At 37.0% G+C, this 17618-nt stretch overlaps 1 protein-coding gene across 1 annotated transcript in view; it reads left to right on the forward strand.

The window, feature by feature from the left end:
* LRPPRC (leucine rich pentatricopeptide repeat containing) overlaps positions 1-17618 on the forward strand; it is a 113412-nt gene that overhangs the window by 90279 nt on the left and 5515 nt on the right. The window contains exons 31-36 of the mRNA XM_032177990.2: positions 4995-5083; positions 9197-9401; positions 11078-11217; positions 11349-11464; positions 13970-14044; positions 16357-16441. Of these exons, the coding sequence (XP_032033881.1) occupies positions 4995-5083; positions 9197-9401; positions 11078-11217; positions 11349-11464; positions 13970-14044; positions 16357-16441 (710 nt within the window). The remainder of the gene's footprint in view (positions 1-4994; positions 5084-9196; positions 9402-11077; positions 11218-11348; positions 11465-13969; positions 14045-16356; positions 16442-17618) is intronic.

Here is a 17618-nt window from a genome sequence, read left to right on the forward strand (position 1 = left end):
TTCATTTTCATTGGGTTTGTTCTAGAACAGTGATACTTACTCTGGTAGCATAAGAAGATTCCTCACAGCTCACCACAAAGATTCTGATTTAGCCAATTTGGTGTGGGGCCTGAGAATGTACATTTTACTCCATAGCCCAAGTGATTGAAGAATCGTGTCTTAAGCATTTTGATCGCATATGATTATTATTAACAAATTGTACTTGATGTATCACATGTAACTATATTATAAAACATACTCAAAATATAAAATCTTAATAAGGTGAAATTTTTAAAAAGAGATTTAAGCCCAGGCACATTGGCTCATGCCTGTAATCCCAACACTTTGGGAGGCCAAGGCGGAAGGATCCCTTGAGGTCAGGAGTTTGAGACCAGCCTGGCCAACATGGTGAAACCCCGTCTCTACTAAAAATATAAAAATTAGCCGTGTGTGGTGGCGGGTGCCTGTAATCCCAGCCACTCAGGAGGCTGAGGCAGAAGAATCGCTTGAACCTGGGTGGCAGAGGTTGCAGTGAGCCCAAGATCGCGCCACTGCACTCCAGCCTGGGCAACAGAGCAAGACTCTGTCTCAAAAAAAAAAAGAGAGAGAGATGTAAAGGTTTCCTTGCCTCACCCTGGAGTGTTCATGCAGTGTGCATGCCGCTCATTGAAGACCACTGGTCTAGAGTAGTTTCAAAACTGCAGTTGCAGCCAATTAGTGGGTCATGACATCTATTAAGTGGGACAGAACCAACATTGTTTCAATGGAATAGTATAGACTATTTCAAAGTATTTCCTGCAGTAAAGATATTATTTCATGAAAAGTTGCTTTCAGTTATGCGTGTGTGTATGTATCTGTGGATTGGGTTGTCTATGTCAAACATCATTTCTTACTATAGTCCTCCCATGGATCTTGATCTACCAAGGTTGAAACTGCTGACCTGGAAGATAGTTGTAAGCATGACTGTCTGTTTGCCTTAAATTTACAACCTGTGAAACATAGGTTTATCTTCTTCCCTTCTTCTCTAGATCTTTATGAAGCCTTCCTGAGGTATGACTGACATGTAAAAAGATACATATTTAATGTATCTATCTCAGTGAGTTTGGGGATAAGTATACACCCTTGGAACCATTGCCTACTTCAAGGCCGCAAACATATCCTTCCCCTTCCAGAGTTTTTTCCCACCCTCAATATTACTATTATTATTAATTGGGTTTTGTGTGTGAGAGAGAACACTTATGATCTATCCTCTTAGCAATTTTCAGTATAAATACAGTATTGTTAGCTGTTAGCACTATGCTATATAGAGCTCCAGAACTTACTTATCTTCCATAACTGAAACTCTGTACTTGAACCATTATCTCCTCATTTCTCCTCCTCCCAGTCTTTGGTGTCCACCATCATACTCTGCTTCTGAGTTTGACATACAAGTGAGACTTTTCTTTTAGCTGTGTTATCCACCAGGGTTATTTGGGAGTTGCCTTCCTCCATGCATCTGTGTGCACCCAAGAGAACCCAAGATCCAAAGCCTGAAGTCAGTCTGGGCTTTGGATGCATGTCCTCTCCCTTGAACCAATAAAATGTTTTATCTAACTATGTAGAATTGTTTCATAGGGTAAATTGTTGAGTACTTTTAAAAATAAGGCTGGACTGGAAATTCAGAAGTGAAAGTTCAAGTTATGAATTCTACAACTAACTATGTTACTTGAGATATTTCAAGAGATATTTTGTAGGTTCGGTTCCTGTTTATTGCCAACTATGTCCTCTCTTCCCATTCCCATTCTGTATCAGTGATCAAAGTGAAAAACAATTGCTGCTTTTTTATAGGTAACTTTATTATAATATGGTGGTCAAATGAGCTACTGTAGCAAGTGGCGGTACCGCCCTAGTATTATTCTGGCAGTCTTTCTCTGGGTCCATAAATAGCTATCTGTTTTTACAGTTTCCTATATAAGGTCACTTGGTCAACCTTGAGAGCCATAGTTTTGGCCGAGTATGGTGGCTCAGTGGCTCATGGCTGTAATCTCAGCACTTGGGGAGACAGAGGCAGGTGGATCACTTGCAGTCAGGAGTTCAAGACCAGCCTGGCCAACTTGGTGAAACCCTGTCTCTACTAAAAATATGAAAAATTAGTCAGGCGTGGTGGTGCATGCCTGTATGTAATCCCAATTACTCAGGAGGCCAAGGCAGGAGAACGGCTTGAACCCAGGAGGCGGAGGTTGCAGTGAGCCAAGATTGCGCCACTGCACTGCAGCCTGAGTAACAGAGTTTGAAGAAAAAAAAAGGCTATAGTTTTCCTATGAATTAAAAAGAATATCCTTTTTATTTTGCTTTTGTTGTCATCTAATGTGTTACAGATACACTTGACGTCTAATAAGATTTCTTAAATTTTATTTACAGAGTCATTTAACCTTCCCAATAAGCCATGGAACCTCAAAAGTAATAGTAACTTTAAAAAACGTTCAATAAACCATCTTTCTTTCATTTTTAGTTTCTTCATGTTTCAAAATAATTTATCTGTAGTGAATTATTTCAAGGGAGGGAAACCACTTATTCAAAGGGCAGTAAGGGATATAACCTCTTTGTTTTAAATCTCTGCTAACATTAAACCATATTGTTAGGGAATTTAGGAATCATGTAACAACAACCCTACTTTATCTTTTGAGAGTAGCACTTGATTTTCTCTCGTTCCTCTTGGCTTCCTGTATCATTCTGTTCGGAAATAATGCTGTATCTGTCACTGATGATTTTTGTTGAATTGGCCTGTTTTTGTTATCCTAAATAATATAATCACCAACTAATGTCCTTTGTGCATGTTATGTAAGCACAGTCATTGCTTACACGAAAGCTCATTTCTCATGCCTATATTATTACATGTATTATACCATATTTACTTTAAAATGTTACCTAAAATCCATTAAAACCATAAGGCAACAAAACTTCTCTTAAATTTGAAATGCTGTCATTTCAGAGCAATAAATTCTCTGAAATGTCTAATGTGAAAGTTTCCCTATAATACTATCTTCTTTGGTTAAGATAGTTTAATTTTTGCAGTTGGTCGTAAATTGAAAGAGGGTGCTCTTTTTCCCCTACAATTTTTTCCCTTCATTTTGACAGTTCTAAAAATAAAATGTCTAGAATTCTCTGCTATCCAGTTCAGTAACCACTAGTCATATGTGACTGCTTAAATTTAAATTAGTTAAAATAAAATATAATTAAGATTTCTGTTTCTTCATCAGAGTAGCCATGTGGCTAGTGGCTAACCCTATTGGACAGCACAAGTGAAGAATATTCCCATCATCACAGGAAGTTTGATTTGAGAGCTCTGGATCGATTTTTTCCAGAAGGAAAGATCAAAATTAGGAGTCAAAAGTTAATGTCTTTTATTGTATTGTATAAATGATTCCAATACAAAGCTCTCTACCTGCAACTTTTTAAAATTTTTTCCTTTTGCCACTTTGGAATCTGTTTTGGTTGTAATTGATCAGTTTCTACATAGGTAGGATATATTATTATAGAATAGACCTGGGGTTTCTTCTTCCTGATATTTATCTCCACTTTCATATTTGTAATGAGCAGGCAGCTTGAGACAGGAAGAGATTATTAAAAAAACATTATAGGCTTTGAGGTTTTTGAAAGGTTTGTAGTTCATACTTAGTGTCAGTTAAAAGAGAAGTTTTGTTACCTTGCGGTTTTAATGAATTGTAGGTGAATATTTTTAAATTAATACGGTATAATACATGTAATAATATTAGAAGTGAGCTTTTAATAGTGTCTGATTTTTATTTAATCATGCTAAAGATTGAGAAAGAATCCTTTGTGCAATTCGTACTCTCGTGCATGAGTTGTTAAGTTGTTGACAGATGGGACAAAGGAGAAAAGTCAAACTGAGCAATGGGTACTTTGGTGGGATTAAGAGGATTGGTCGGAGGAATAAGAAAATCCTGTGTTCAGGGACTGCAGGGGTGGACCTTAGAGGCTGAAGGTGACTGAGAGAATGGGCATGTTATAGTCTCTCTGGGGGATTTTCTTGGGATTGAAGAGAATAATTTAGCAGTGACCCCACTTTTGTTGCAATCTTCCCAGCTTGTAGGTCCATGTTGGCAGGGCATGCTGTTGTTGCAACAGGGTCATCACTGAGCTCGATAAGGCAAATGGCAGCAATTGCTTTTGCTCCTTTTGACCTGTTTAGATTTTCTAATCCGGAGATGAACTCTGGGAGCATTAAGGATGCAGAAATTTCATCACAGGAGATGCGCAAACAGTGTAGCAAACAGAAATCTCCAGCTAGGTTTTGGGGTTTTCTGTTTGTTTTTGTTGTTTCCTTTTGCCTTTTTTTTTAATCCTGTAGGTTTTATTGAAAAGTCAAGTGATTTTTTGCTCTTGAGTTTTAAAAGTTGGTGCTTTGTTTCAAACTTAAGGCTAGGGCAAGATGGTTGTGTGAAATTTTTAATTTTAAAGTACCAATAGTTTGAGTTCTGCAGTATGTTCAGCTTCAGAAACTGTATGAATCTAGATGGCAGAAATTTGAAAATTAATTGACCAAATGATACAGTGTTAGTAATCTGCTTTAGTTTATATTTAAAATGTACAGTGCTGAAAATAAATCCTCATTTTTGTTTCTGGAAGAAGAGTTTTACATTTTATAATTACTGTGAATGTAGAAAAAAAAAGTATCCAGCTTAGGATATGGCAGAACAATGCGGGGCACGCAGTTATTTTAGTCATCTAATATGTCAGCATTCAAGAATCTGAACCGATTGTTTAAAAAAAATCTTGTACTTTGTTTCTTTTGTTGCTCATTTCCAACTTTGTCATCTGTCAGAATGCAAAAAAAAATTATCCTTCTATAACCATTGACAGGATAACACAAAAGCTGTCTCCAGGTCGATATTTTGCAGCAATATTTTTAACATACGAACAGTAGTTTTTATAATTTCACCTTGGTGCTCAACCATTTATTATCGTATCAGAAGCATGTCAGTAATTCCTTTCTAAATGTCTGCTTCTTTTAGCGCGGAGACCCACATCAAGGGCTTCACACTGAACGATGCTGCCAACAGCCGCCTCATCATAACGCAAGTTAGGCGGGATTATTTGAAAGGTATGTCACAATGCTTGACCTTTACGTCACATTAATGCCTCTGCAGATTTTTCTTGTAACGCCCTTCGAATACTTGGATAAAGGAGTCCATTTAGCAAATTACCTGCTTATCAAGAGCCTTTTGTGGTAGCTGAGAGACGTAAATTACTGTACATGCATTTATAATACAGCTTGAATATGAATGTACTTGTCATTTGACCACTTAGTCCAGTTTCCATTCCATTTAACACAAGATGGGTTTTCTTAAGATGAATCACAGCTCTTCAGACATGCAAAATTTGTGTTCCAGAATGAGAGAAAGTACAGGCTTTCAAGTGCGTTAAAATTCACAGCACAAGTCATTTTGCTTTGGAAATTAACATACTTTAGAGCATCTGAAACAATTCCCAGCAGTTGTTTCTTGCATATTGTGTTGGTTGTGTGTGAGATAGCAAATGAGTTAAATTGAGTGTTAAATGTGTGGGATTGTGCACCAAATGATTATAATATTGATTTTTAAAACTTAATCTAATACTTTTTTAATAGTTCATAATACCAACAGCAATAAAATACAGTGTTTGTTTAAAGTTTAAAGTTTTCAGATTAATGTTAAGAGAATGACACCTGAAAGATGTGGACATGACTTTGGGGAGGATTGGGATTGGGGTGGGGGCCATTGGTTTGATAGAGGCTGTTTATGAGTTTTCAAGGGGATGAATTGGGATGTGGAGGTCTTAGGAATGATCTCCCAAAGGGGACTGTGATGAATCTCTTAAAATTAGGTAAGTAGCTTTCCACTTTAAATTTACATTTGAATTTGAGTGAATACAGTGATACTGCAGTTTTGCCAATACAACAAAACTCAGGAGATCTTCAAGAAAGGTTGAAAAAGCTCTGGAAATGTAACCTCATTGCTTCCTCTCTCTGTAATAATGGTATTATTCCTCATTGCATGTTTTGGTTTTGTTTTGGGTTTTTTGGTTTTTTTTTTTTTTTTGAGATAGGGTCTCATTCTGTCGCCCAGGCTAGAGTACAGTGGTGGGATCGCGGCTCACTGCAACCTCTGCCTCCTGGGTTCAAGCGATTCTTCCACCTCAGCCTCCTGAGTAGCTGGGATTACAGGCGCCCACCACCACGCCCAGCTAATTTTTGTATTTTCAGTAGAGACGGGGTTTCACCATGTTGGCCAGGCTGGTCTCGAACTCCCGACCTCAAATGATTCTCCCACCTCGGCCTCCCAAAGTGCTGGGATTATAGGCATGAGCCACCACGCCCGTCCTGCATGTTTATAACATAAGTTCACATCCTTGAGAGGAAGTTGTTTAGTTGTGCAGCTTTAATGTTGCTAATAATACCTAAATGTACTGGTCTTTAGCTGTCTTCCTAATTGATTAATACTGAATATGTAAGTGAATAGAAAACACTTTTTGTGCCCAGACTTTTTTGGCTAGGTGCAATGGCTCACACCTATAATCCCAGCACTTTGCTTGAGTCCAGGAGTTCAAGACCAGCCTGGGCAGTGTAGCGAGACCTGGTCTCTACAAAAAATTTTTAAATAGTCAGGCATGTTAGTGTGCACCTGTAGTTCTAGCTACTCAGGAGGCAGAGGTGGGAGAATCGCTTAAGCCTAAGAGGTTAAGGCTGCCATGAGCCATGATGGTGCCACTGCACTGAGCTTGGGCAAGAACAAAACCCTTTCCCTGGCCCCCCCAAAAAAGACTTTATGTCCTGTTAGTATTTTATGTAATAAAATGATAAACAATTTTAAAACAATGAAAAGTTAAACTTGCTCGCCATATAAATAAGCTCATTGTCATAAATAGCTTTTGTTTCTGTAGACATGGAGATAAGAACAAAACACTTTTCTAATTTCAGGGGGTTCATTTTTCAGCTGAACCTGACTCAGATTTCTTCAGCTTGATTGGTACCCTTTATTTTTATGTTAGGTGCCCTGTGTAAGCTACAGGAAAGGACATGGTATAATTTCTCATCTACTCTTCTGAGCTGTTCAGCTCAATTGGAGGTTGCCTGAGAGCAGCAGTCTTGAGCGCACTGTTCCTGCACTACCTCCTCCACCCCACCCCCCTTCCTGAGCATATCACCACAAACCTGTTGTTACAGTAAAATGATCATCAGTGAGGACAGGAGTAGTGTTTGCACTATTCCCATCTTCTTCTTTTGCTCCATGGCTGATGAGAGCTGTTGATTTTTAAAAATCCTGTTCCATTCTTCTGCCTTTCTTTTAGGTTTCCTTTTCTCAGCGCCATCTAAAGCAGGAAGAAAAAATAAAGCCGATTAAATTTTACTGTTGGTGAATATTAGTAGCTGATACGTGGCACTTGTACAGTGTAATTAGTATCACTAGTGAGTAATTGAGTAAATGTTGGAATTCGGTGACAGTGGGAAAGGACCTGGGGGGAGGGATGTGGATGGGTAACATTTTTGGTGTCCCTGAAGCCATTAACTGTACAGAAGGCAAGCCTTATATGAGAATAGGATTTAGGTCACAAGGTCCTGTGCTGTCTTTGGACAGATGTGAAATCGTCTGTTCTCCCCACCCTTCTGCTCTCTCGTGCACACATGCACTCATAGACGGATGCTCTGGGATCATTGGAATCTTCGAGTCTTGTCTGAAAATATGACTTTACCTTGGGCAAACTAATCTCTGTGCCAGGTGTCTCATCTGTAAAATTGGTACTTGTCTCAGAAGGGTAGTTGTGAGAGTAGCTGTTTAAACTGCCGTGCCTGGTATGTAGTAAATGCTCAATAAGTTTGAGTTACTGTCGTCACCATCATTAATCTTATTTTTGTTATTATTGTTTTGATGTACTGTGGGAAGATCCTCCCTAGCTGACAATATTCTTGGTTAATAAGACTATTATTATAATTATCTGTGTATGACCACCCGTTAGCAAAATTTTATCAAGCTTATTGTATTTTTAAATTGTATAAAAACATTTTTTGTTTCCTATATGTGCATGTGTATTTTTAAATTTTTATTGATTATGCTTTTTAAACTTTCTCTTTTTTCTCATTTGACAATAAGTGGTTTAAGATCGTAGATTTCAAAAAATCATAAATTGTTTATTCATTAATGAACACTAAATTCATCGTGTCTTTCCACTGTATTTTTAGTACACTTCAATTAACACACTTTCCCCATTTTTCTGTAAAACTAAGTTGTTCTTATTTGGAAAGCTGTTTGGAGAGTCTTAGTGTTGTCTAAGTTACATTGCTTTAGTTGCTATAAAGCTATAAGCTTTCTTCGATAATGGTAGGGGTGATTGTTAGGCCACTCCTCAGTCTACCACTTTATTTCATACCATAATTTTGCTACAGTTTTATGAGTCAGTTAGCTAGAAGGCTATTCCGTAGTTATTTATAATCAAGTACTTGAAAGCGTGATACTTCAAAAAAACATACAAACAAAACTCCATTGATCATACAGATGCTCGACTTACCGATGGGGCTAAGTCCGGATAAAGTCGAAAATGCATTAACTACCCCATAAACCCATCGTAAGTCAGGGACTGTCTGTATTCATGCAAATCAATAGGCTTTATTTATTTATTTTTTAATTTAGTGCAAGAAAATAATCACAAGGCATCTAATCATAAAATAAATTTGTTGGTGTGAAAGTTGAATGTTTCAGTCTGGAACATTGATCCTAGAGGAAAATAGTGTTTTTGAGAAAGAACTGTTGGGATATTAAGTTTTGATGATCATTTAATCTTTGAGTTAATAAAATCTGGACAAGTATGAACATGGATAGAAGTCACACATTTTTGGAAACTCTTAATTTTTAGAAAGTCTTTCTTATTTATATTCATTTGAACTTAGCAACTTTAGTCACTAAATGCTATCCCTAAATGGAACTCATATTGTTGGTAACATTTGTATTTTCTCTGTAACTTAAAGAAGAAATTCCTCAGGCCTCTAATATCTTATGTAGTCAAGTAAATAATTTTGGGGGGTATCTCATGAAGTATTAATATTTTCTGTAATCTAAAATTAATTATTCATAGCTTTTTGTGTATGGCCATTTGATGCTCATATTTAAAAGCTGGTTTTCAAAATGCATTAAAGTCAGCACAGGTCATATAAGAAAAGCCGTCTCCTGCTCTTGTATTTTAGAGGCTGTGACAACGCTGAAAACAGTATTGGATCAGCAGCAGACCCCTTCTAGGTTAGCAGTGACCCGCGTCATCCAGGCATTGGCCATGAAGGGTGATGTTGAAAACATAGAAGTAGTTCAGAAGATGTTAAATGGACTCGAAGACTCCATTGGACTTTCAAAAATGGTTTTCATCAATAACATTGCTTTGGCACAAATAAAGAAGTGAGTATTGCAAGCCTTCTTTTCCTTCATTGGTCACTAGAATGGGCATTGCCTCAGATACCACCTTTTAAAAACTTTTTTAGACATGTGGAAACCATATCAACTGCAGAGGAAATGTTAATGCTAGTTGCTGATTAGGGAATAATTATATGTTGAAAAATATGTTTTTTCTTTACCTTAAATCTTAGAATAAACAGCATTTACCAAATTCGTAAGTCTTGCTCCACAGTTGATAACCTTTCTCATTGCTGTGTATATATGCCATACCTCTTGTTGTCGAAAGTTTGTTCAGAAGTGAAAAATGATCTCATTTGTTTGTCAGTAATATTTGACAGGGACACTAGTAGAATATTGTGAAGCAGAAGGCCCCGCAAGCTTGTTAAAAATGTGCATTTCCGTATATTCCTTACCCACCCCGTGAACACCTCCCCCCCACAAAAAGGGAGGTATTTAGAGCTGATTTTCTTACTACTGTCTCTAGATTCCTTTTGAGAATTACCCCTGTAGAAATAAATAAGGACTTGATTTTTAATAAGCTTCCTAGCAAAATACTTTATGGAATTTGATACTCTTAATATGCTTTTAGAAAAAATGTTCTTTAGTAATCTTGCGTACATTTAATGGGACATGATATTAAAACATAATGTTTGTTTTTGTAGGATTTTTTTTGTTTGTTTGAGAAACAGTTGTGTTTTGTTTTGACCTTTTCAAACTATTTCTCCAGATAGAACTGCCCTTTAATAAGAAAATGTGATTGTTTTAAATTAGAAGATTGAGGAAATTATCTAAGAACTGGGTGAATTTTAAAGTTTTACCATATAAACACAGTTTTATATAATTTGGAGAACATATTCACTATTAAGTAATTCTTTAAAACTTATAAGCAAAATGTAACTATTTTTAGTTAGAGAATTATGTTTAATAATTTCAACACAATATTGACTGATTGGATTTAGTATGCCATATCATAACAGTAAGGTATTCATTATAGATTACCTTAACCAAAAAGATAGTCATAGAGATAATTTGTACCATAACTTGCTAAATAAGACCATGTAACTGATTTTTTTCAATGGTAAAGTGTGAAGATACTTTTTCCTGATATTTTTAGTATAAATTATTTTCCAAATGTATAATACCTGACAAAAAGAAATTGAGGCAACCATAAGTTAGAGATATGCATATATGCCTTTTGAAACATCATCAGTATCTTTAAGAATCCTGAGATGTTAAATACTATTTTTATGCAGTAGTGACCAGTTGTGGATCATAAAGCCAAAATTATAGCATTTATACAAGTTTTCATTTTATATCCAAAGAGTGGCAAAAATTAAGTTAAATATTTAAGATACAGAATTTTTTAAGTTATCTTCATTAATTCTCCTGTATATAGTTGTTTGATCTTGTCTGTACAGCATTGTTAAAACAAGCAACTATTTCAACTGCTGTGAAGCAAAATAACCGCTGTAGCACGAACCAGCTGGTGATTGTTTTTGCTACTTAAATGTGATTGGGTTTCAGTTGCCTAGTGTTTTTATTTGGTTAATTGTAAATGTATTTCATTTCTTTTCCTAAAGTATTAGCATGAGTGGATATAAAAGTAAGTTCTTATACTAAACTGCCTGCAATATTAATATAAAAGCAAATTTTTAAATAATTTATTTTGCTTTTAACAGCAATAACATAGATGTCGCAATAGAAAACATTGAAAATATGCTTACTTCAGAGAATCAAGTCATTGAACCCCAATACTTCGGCTTGGCATACTTATTCAGAAAAGTAATAGAGGAGCAGTTGGAACCAGCAGTTGAAAAGAGTAAGTTAGTTGTTTGTGCTAAAGAACACACAAGCACATTTTCTCTCTAGTGAGACTAGACCAAATTTCTTTGGTAGGTGAGTTATACCACTGTTCTAATGAGAGATTTTTCTTACCTGTCATTTTTCCAGTAAGCATCATGGCAGAGAGATTGGCCAATCAGTTTGCAATTTATAAACCTGTCACTGATTTTTTCCTTCAACTTGTGGATGCAGGCAAGGTGGATGATGCCAGAGCTCTCCTACAGGTAATGACCCTCCACTCATGGAGCAGTGGGGCTCGAGGCTTGCAAGAAGTACATTGAGAGATTACTAGACATAGGTGTGTGGTGGAATACTGGAAATTCAGTGTGGTGTGCAGCTAGCCTGTTTAAATTCAGTGTGAATCATGGTTGCAGGACAAGGACTGGATGGTAGATTTTAGGTTACTGGTTTTAAAGATGCCAGATCAAACTAGAAATGTCCTTAGAATTGAGGTGGGGGGGAGCGGCGGGCGGCGCGGGTGTAGGTATGGGGCAGCGAGTTTTGCTGAAATGATTAAAGACAAATGTTTCTGTGCAGATAGATAATGCAAAACAACAATTCCTTTGATTTTCTACTTTAATTTCTCAAATGCTCTAGATGCTGTGCATCACCATGGCAACACAGTTTGCAAACAAAAAGTAGGAAATGTTTGCTTTTCAAGTACAGCTTCTCACTTGAATACTCAAATATTCTCAGTGCCTTATTCGAGGATTATTAAGAGTTGAATATGCTTTCTATTCACTTGTGTGTCACAGACACATTAAATGACAAATGCAGGTCTCTGTGGCCCACACTCAGTTAAATTAGCAATCTTCAGGGAAGGAGACAACTGCATTCATGCAATTTTAACAGCACTAAATACAAAGCTACGCCAAGTGCCGACAGAACGGTGGGTGATTGGAGCTGCCACCGGCAATGTACACAAACAGGCACCACCGGGGAGCCCCTTCCCAGCAGGTGGCAGTCAAACAGTCACCGTGATCCTGCCAGTGGCTGTGTTTGTGTAGACTCCCTGTGTCAAATTGAGGCCTGGGACCAATTTCTGATCGTAAATAGTATTATATTCCCTTATATTTTTACCAGCTGTGAAAGATCTTAAGTAGTAGATAGGGAAGGTAAAACTGTACCCATGTGCTTGACCTCCAGTTTTGATTCTTAAAGTTCATCTAGTTTGACAGTAGAATCTAAGCCATTTTTAAAAGGAATTCCTGAAAAACTGTGTCTCTGTTAACAGTTTTATAAAGGGTGAATTAGCACTGCTTCTCAGGCTCTTACTTTTGTTGCTGGAGAAGAGAAATTCCAGTTCACTGGGAATTTTCTTGTTTTGCTTGGCTTGTTTACTTTTTTTTCCTTTTTTTTTTTTTTTAAATTTTAAGGAAAAGGCAGTTTATGATAGGGATTTCAGGACTTTTAAAATTGTTTTATCTTGCTGTCTTCCGTGGTGGGGAAAAAAAAAAAAAGGAAGATACTCATGCTTTATCTTCATATGTACATATCTAAGTACCTACTAGGGGTATAATAAGCATATACATATCTAATTATACACATGATGGTATGCAATCAGTTTTAACACATCCTTTTGATAGTTCTTTAGAAAGTGGCACTTGGTACTTCATCTACTAGCTTGTTCTCTGCCATAATCAAGGTTTTTCTTGAAGAGCACGATTGACAGCCACCTGGGTGGGAGGCAGCAGGGATGGCGCCTGCTCCCTCAGAAAGAACTGCGTTATCTGCAGTGACCTCACCGAAGGGCTCTTGGTGGTAGCTGAGTGTTGATGCCACAGCAGAGTCTTTTCATTTACCATCTCATCACTAGACTGGGGTTTCAGATGATAAACCCTTCACCCATCCTTTACCTGCTTGTCAAACAGTAAAAGATTATTCTTGCTGTAGCGAAGAATACTTTATTCACAGATGTCAGAAACATCAGTGCATAATGTAAATGTTCTGTGTGTCCCCAAAAAGTTCTTTTTATACCATTCGTTTTAGTATTGACAAGTGTTTTAAAGCTTTGAAAGAGCAGTGTTCTTTTAGAAACTTAAAAGAATGACATCTGTGATGAGTGTAAACTAAAATATTGTCTTGCCATATTTGATTTGACTATAGCATCTAAGATTGGATAGACACTTGATTTATCTGGTCTGTCACGTAAACTTTTTTTGAGTTTAACTTTGGTCTCTTTCTCAAGCACTGGCTGTCTGTTGCAATGAAAGCCTTTTATAAAATAGAGAGATTGAAATCAGTCCTTTTGTATGCATAAGTGTAGGTAATTATACTTTAAAGAGAACTTGCTTTGTACATTTTAATTTTTATAAAGAAACGAGCAGTTATCTCCCTGACACCTTATTAAATGTATAATTAACCTTATGATCCCTAGCTCACTTGTGAATGCTTGGCAGTATAATTGGAGAGGAATAGTGTTTCTTTTTTTCCTCTTTCTTTGCAGTCCTAAACCTTATTCTGTGGTTGTTGAAGCATTAGTTTAATTTTTCCCTTTTCTTTTTAAACAAACTTTATACTTGCAATGCCAAGGACAGCATTCACCAAAGCTTGGCATAGCTTGCACTTGTTTTCTTTTTTCTTGCCTTAAAAAATAATAGTCGACTATTAGGCCTTCCTATTGGTAATAATACACTACTGTATTATTGTGAACTTTCTTAATTGGAAATATTCAGTTTGATCCGCTTGTTTATCAGAAACCTTCACTTACTGAATGTTTTAATTTTTAGAGATGTGGTGCAATTGCTGAACAAACCCCGATTTTGTTGTTGTTCCTCCTTAGGATTTCTGGGAAACAAGGAAAGGTACTGTGCTTTACTTGCTAACAGATCAATGATACTATACGTGCCTTGCTCAGAAGTATTGAATTTAACCTAAAAGCCTGTTGGTTCAGGACCTTATTTGAGAATACTATAGAGGTTCAAGACTTTGCTTGTCTCTACTTACTTTTATAGGATGTTAATAGAGTCAGTTTTGTCGTCTTTTTGTCGTCTTTTAGCTGTACTGGAAATGTAAAACAAATTCATGCAGGAATTTTCCACTTACACAGTTACGCATTGAGAGCCCCAAGAAAAGGCCCTTAAAAATGCAAGATTAGTCCGGGCATGGTGGCTCACACCTGTAATCCCAGCACTTTGGGAGGTCGAGGCGGGTGGATCACTTGAGGTCAGGAGTTTGAGAGTTTGAGACCAGCCTGGCCAGCATGGCGAAACCTTGTCTTTACTAAAACACACACACACACACACACACACAAAGAAATGGAAGATTAAAATTATGTTGCTTAGGTCACCTTGGGACATTTAACAATGCAGAAGCACTGCCAAGGGAAATGTACACTCCAGAGTGTCTCCCAGCACGTGGCTACTTTTGAGCATTTATCAGGTATAAACCTTCAGGTAAATGAGCCACTTGGCTTTCAAATTGATATGGAGCCACAAATTAATTCTAATTCGTACAGTTACTTTATTTACACTCTAAAAGGGGTAGGTGTGTAATAGAACCAAGTCCTTTTGAAAAAATTTTTATTATTTAAGAAAATTTCTATGGGTACATAGTAGGTATATCACATTCTACTTTGATGTTTAACAGTAAGTATAAAATTAAATTTCTCTTAGATCTGATTTTACCTCTTGTATACCAGAAACTACATTCTTAGTTTATTTGGGTTCTTCATGAAGTTTCAAACCACATGCCAACTGTGATGCTTGTTTTATTTGAAACATTTAGGCTGTGTCCAGTTTGGGAGGTCTACGTTTTCCTTAATTTCTATACACTTCCCCTAAACATACCTACACTTTTAAAAAATTTGCTTCATTGCATCTGTGACTCGTGTATTTATTTACTACAAACAACTTTTAGAAAATATTTAATTGCCCCTTCCTTTCAGAGAGGCTACGTTTTTATATGTGTAATTAAAAAGTATAAGGAATCTGAAAAGCACTTGTCAGTCCACATGGGGGAGTGTGCCAAGTCCCTGTTGCCTTGTCCAGGAGATGGGACGGGAAATGCACAGTAATATGTCTGCTTAGAACATTCCACCCAGGAGAGTTTAAAATAGAAGAAGCCCTGGGAGGATGCAGGTCCAGGTGTGGATTGACTGAATAAACATGCTATAAAAAGGAGTTAGGTTTTTTTGTTGCTTTTTTTTTTTTTTTGAGACGGAGTCTCGCTCTGTCACCCAGGCACCCAGGCTGGAGTGCAATGGCGCGATCTTGGCTCACTGCAAGCTCCGCCTCCCGGGGTCACGCCATTCTCCTGCCTCAGCCTCTCCTAGTAGCTGGGACTACAGGCGTCCGCCACCTCGCCCGGCTAATTTTTTGTATTTTTAGTAGAGACGGGGTTTCACCGTGGTCTCGGTCTCCTGACCTCGTGATCCACCTGCCTCGGCCTCCCAAGTGCTGGGATTACAAGCGTGAGCCACCGCGCCCGGCCTAGTAGTTAGGATTTTTAAGATGCCTGGTTTGACAGTAGAATAGTTAAGCCAGATTTTGCTCCTCTTGGTGAGATGGGAAGAGGTTATAAATGTTTATATATCCATCATGGATTTACCCAGCAACGTTGGAGTAGGGCGGGAAATACTCAGCAGATATTCATTACGGCATACCAGTTCTGTATTCACTCGCTACAGGAAATAAAACCATAGCTGAGTCTGCATATTCCTGGAGGAAATAAGTAAAAATTTCAGTGAGATTCTGGAAATGCTCTTTTTTGTATGTCAAGTGGGTAACACTTCAGAATGTTTTAACTGAATTCTTTACAATTTCATCAAACAGTTGTGGCATCTAAAGATAGGGTTGTTATCTCTCTACCCTTGGGATCTCATAACTTCTTGGTATGGTCACCACTTGACAAAAGAAGCAGTGTTTATCATATTCTAGAAAAATATTCATAGAAATGTAAGTGGAATTGCATTAACCTGTGAAAAATGCTGGTTTGTTTTAGCTGTAGATTATTGAGTCAATATCAAATGCTAATATACAAGGGACAATAGTGCATTAAATTGAATAGGGAGTTCTGTTATAATTGTGAAAATTTTTAATATAGTGTTGATTTGTCAGTGTTCTGTTTCACTGTTAATTTGATGTTTTGGTAATATTACCTTTATTTAATTTCCCAGGCATCAACTGTGAAATCTATGTTAGAATTGATTCCTGAATTAAATGAAAAGGAAGAAGCATATAATTCCCTCATGAAAAGCTATGGTAATATAAGTTTAATTTGACTATATTATTTGATTATTTAAATGGCTTTAAGTGACTATATTATGTAAATGACTTGTAGTATAGTCAACTAAGTCTTAGTCTTCAGCTCAAAGGCAGTAATCCTAAATATCAGATAATTATGATATAAATAACTCAGTTCTGGAGTATGTTTTTAAACTATATATTAAGAAAAATATGAAATTATACATATAACTTTAACATTAAAAAGTATCACTGAACATCTTCTGAGGAGTCCAGGTATATTGAGTAGAATCCCAGGCTCCTGGGAAGACCTGGAAATCCCCTTGGACTTATATATCAGAAACCAGTTCAGTCTCCCCAAGGGCCTGCCACCTGAAACAAGTACACATTTGAGACTCACTTAACCGGCCTTCTTGCTCCTTCAGTACCCTCTCTGCTTGCCTGCTACTCCTTTGAAATGACAGACCCTTGATCAAAAAGTAGCCCAAGGTTTTTATGTCCCTTTTCAAATTCTGGTCTTTTAACCAGTTTGTTCCCTGATTGCCAGACCATCACATATGAAAGGAAACTTGTCTAAAGTTTCCTCAGTCATCAGAATAAATGTTAGCATTTCTCAATCATGATCACCTCTCCATCTGTTGCCCACTGATTTGCTCACTGGAGGCATGGGGTAAATAAAGAATTACTTCATTGATTTTACCTATGGGAGGACAAGAGACTCAATCAGAATTAGTTGGTCAGTTCTCTTTTTCCATCCTTATAAGGAGAACATTCTGTATTTCAAAATAGGGCTAATAGTCATAAAATTTATCAAATTTACAGTAACTAAACACAGGCATACCTGGAAGATAGATACGGTTCCAGACCACCACAATAAAGCAAATATAATGGACAAAGTTACATGAATTTTTTGGTTTCCCAGTGCATATAAAAGTTACGTTTACCCCATAGTGTAGTGTATTAAGTGTGCAATAGCGTTATGTTTTTTAAAAGTACATACCTTAATTTTAAAAGACTTTATTGCTAAAAATAGTTAACAATCATCTGAGCCTTCAGTGAGTCGGAATCTTGCCAGTAGAAGGTCTTGCCTCAATGTTGATGGCTGCTGAATGATCAAGGTGATGATTAAGGTGTCTTAAAGTAAGACAACGATAAAGTTTGCCACATCAGCTGACTTTTCCTTTCATGAGAGATT

This window comes from Hylobates moloch, unplaced genomic scaffold (genome assembly GCF_009828535.3).
Source record: "Hylobates moloch isolate HMO894 unplaced genomic scaffold, HMol_V3 SCAFFOLD_15, whole genome shotgun sequence".
NCBI lineage: Eukaryota > Metazoa > Chordata > Mammalia > Primates > Hylobatidae > Hylobates > Hylobates moloch.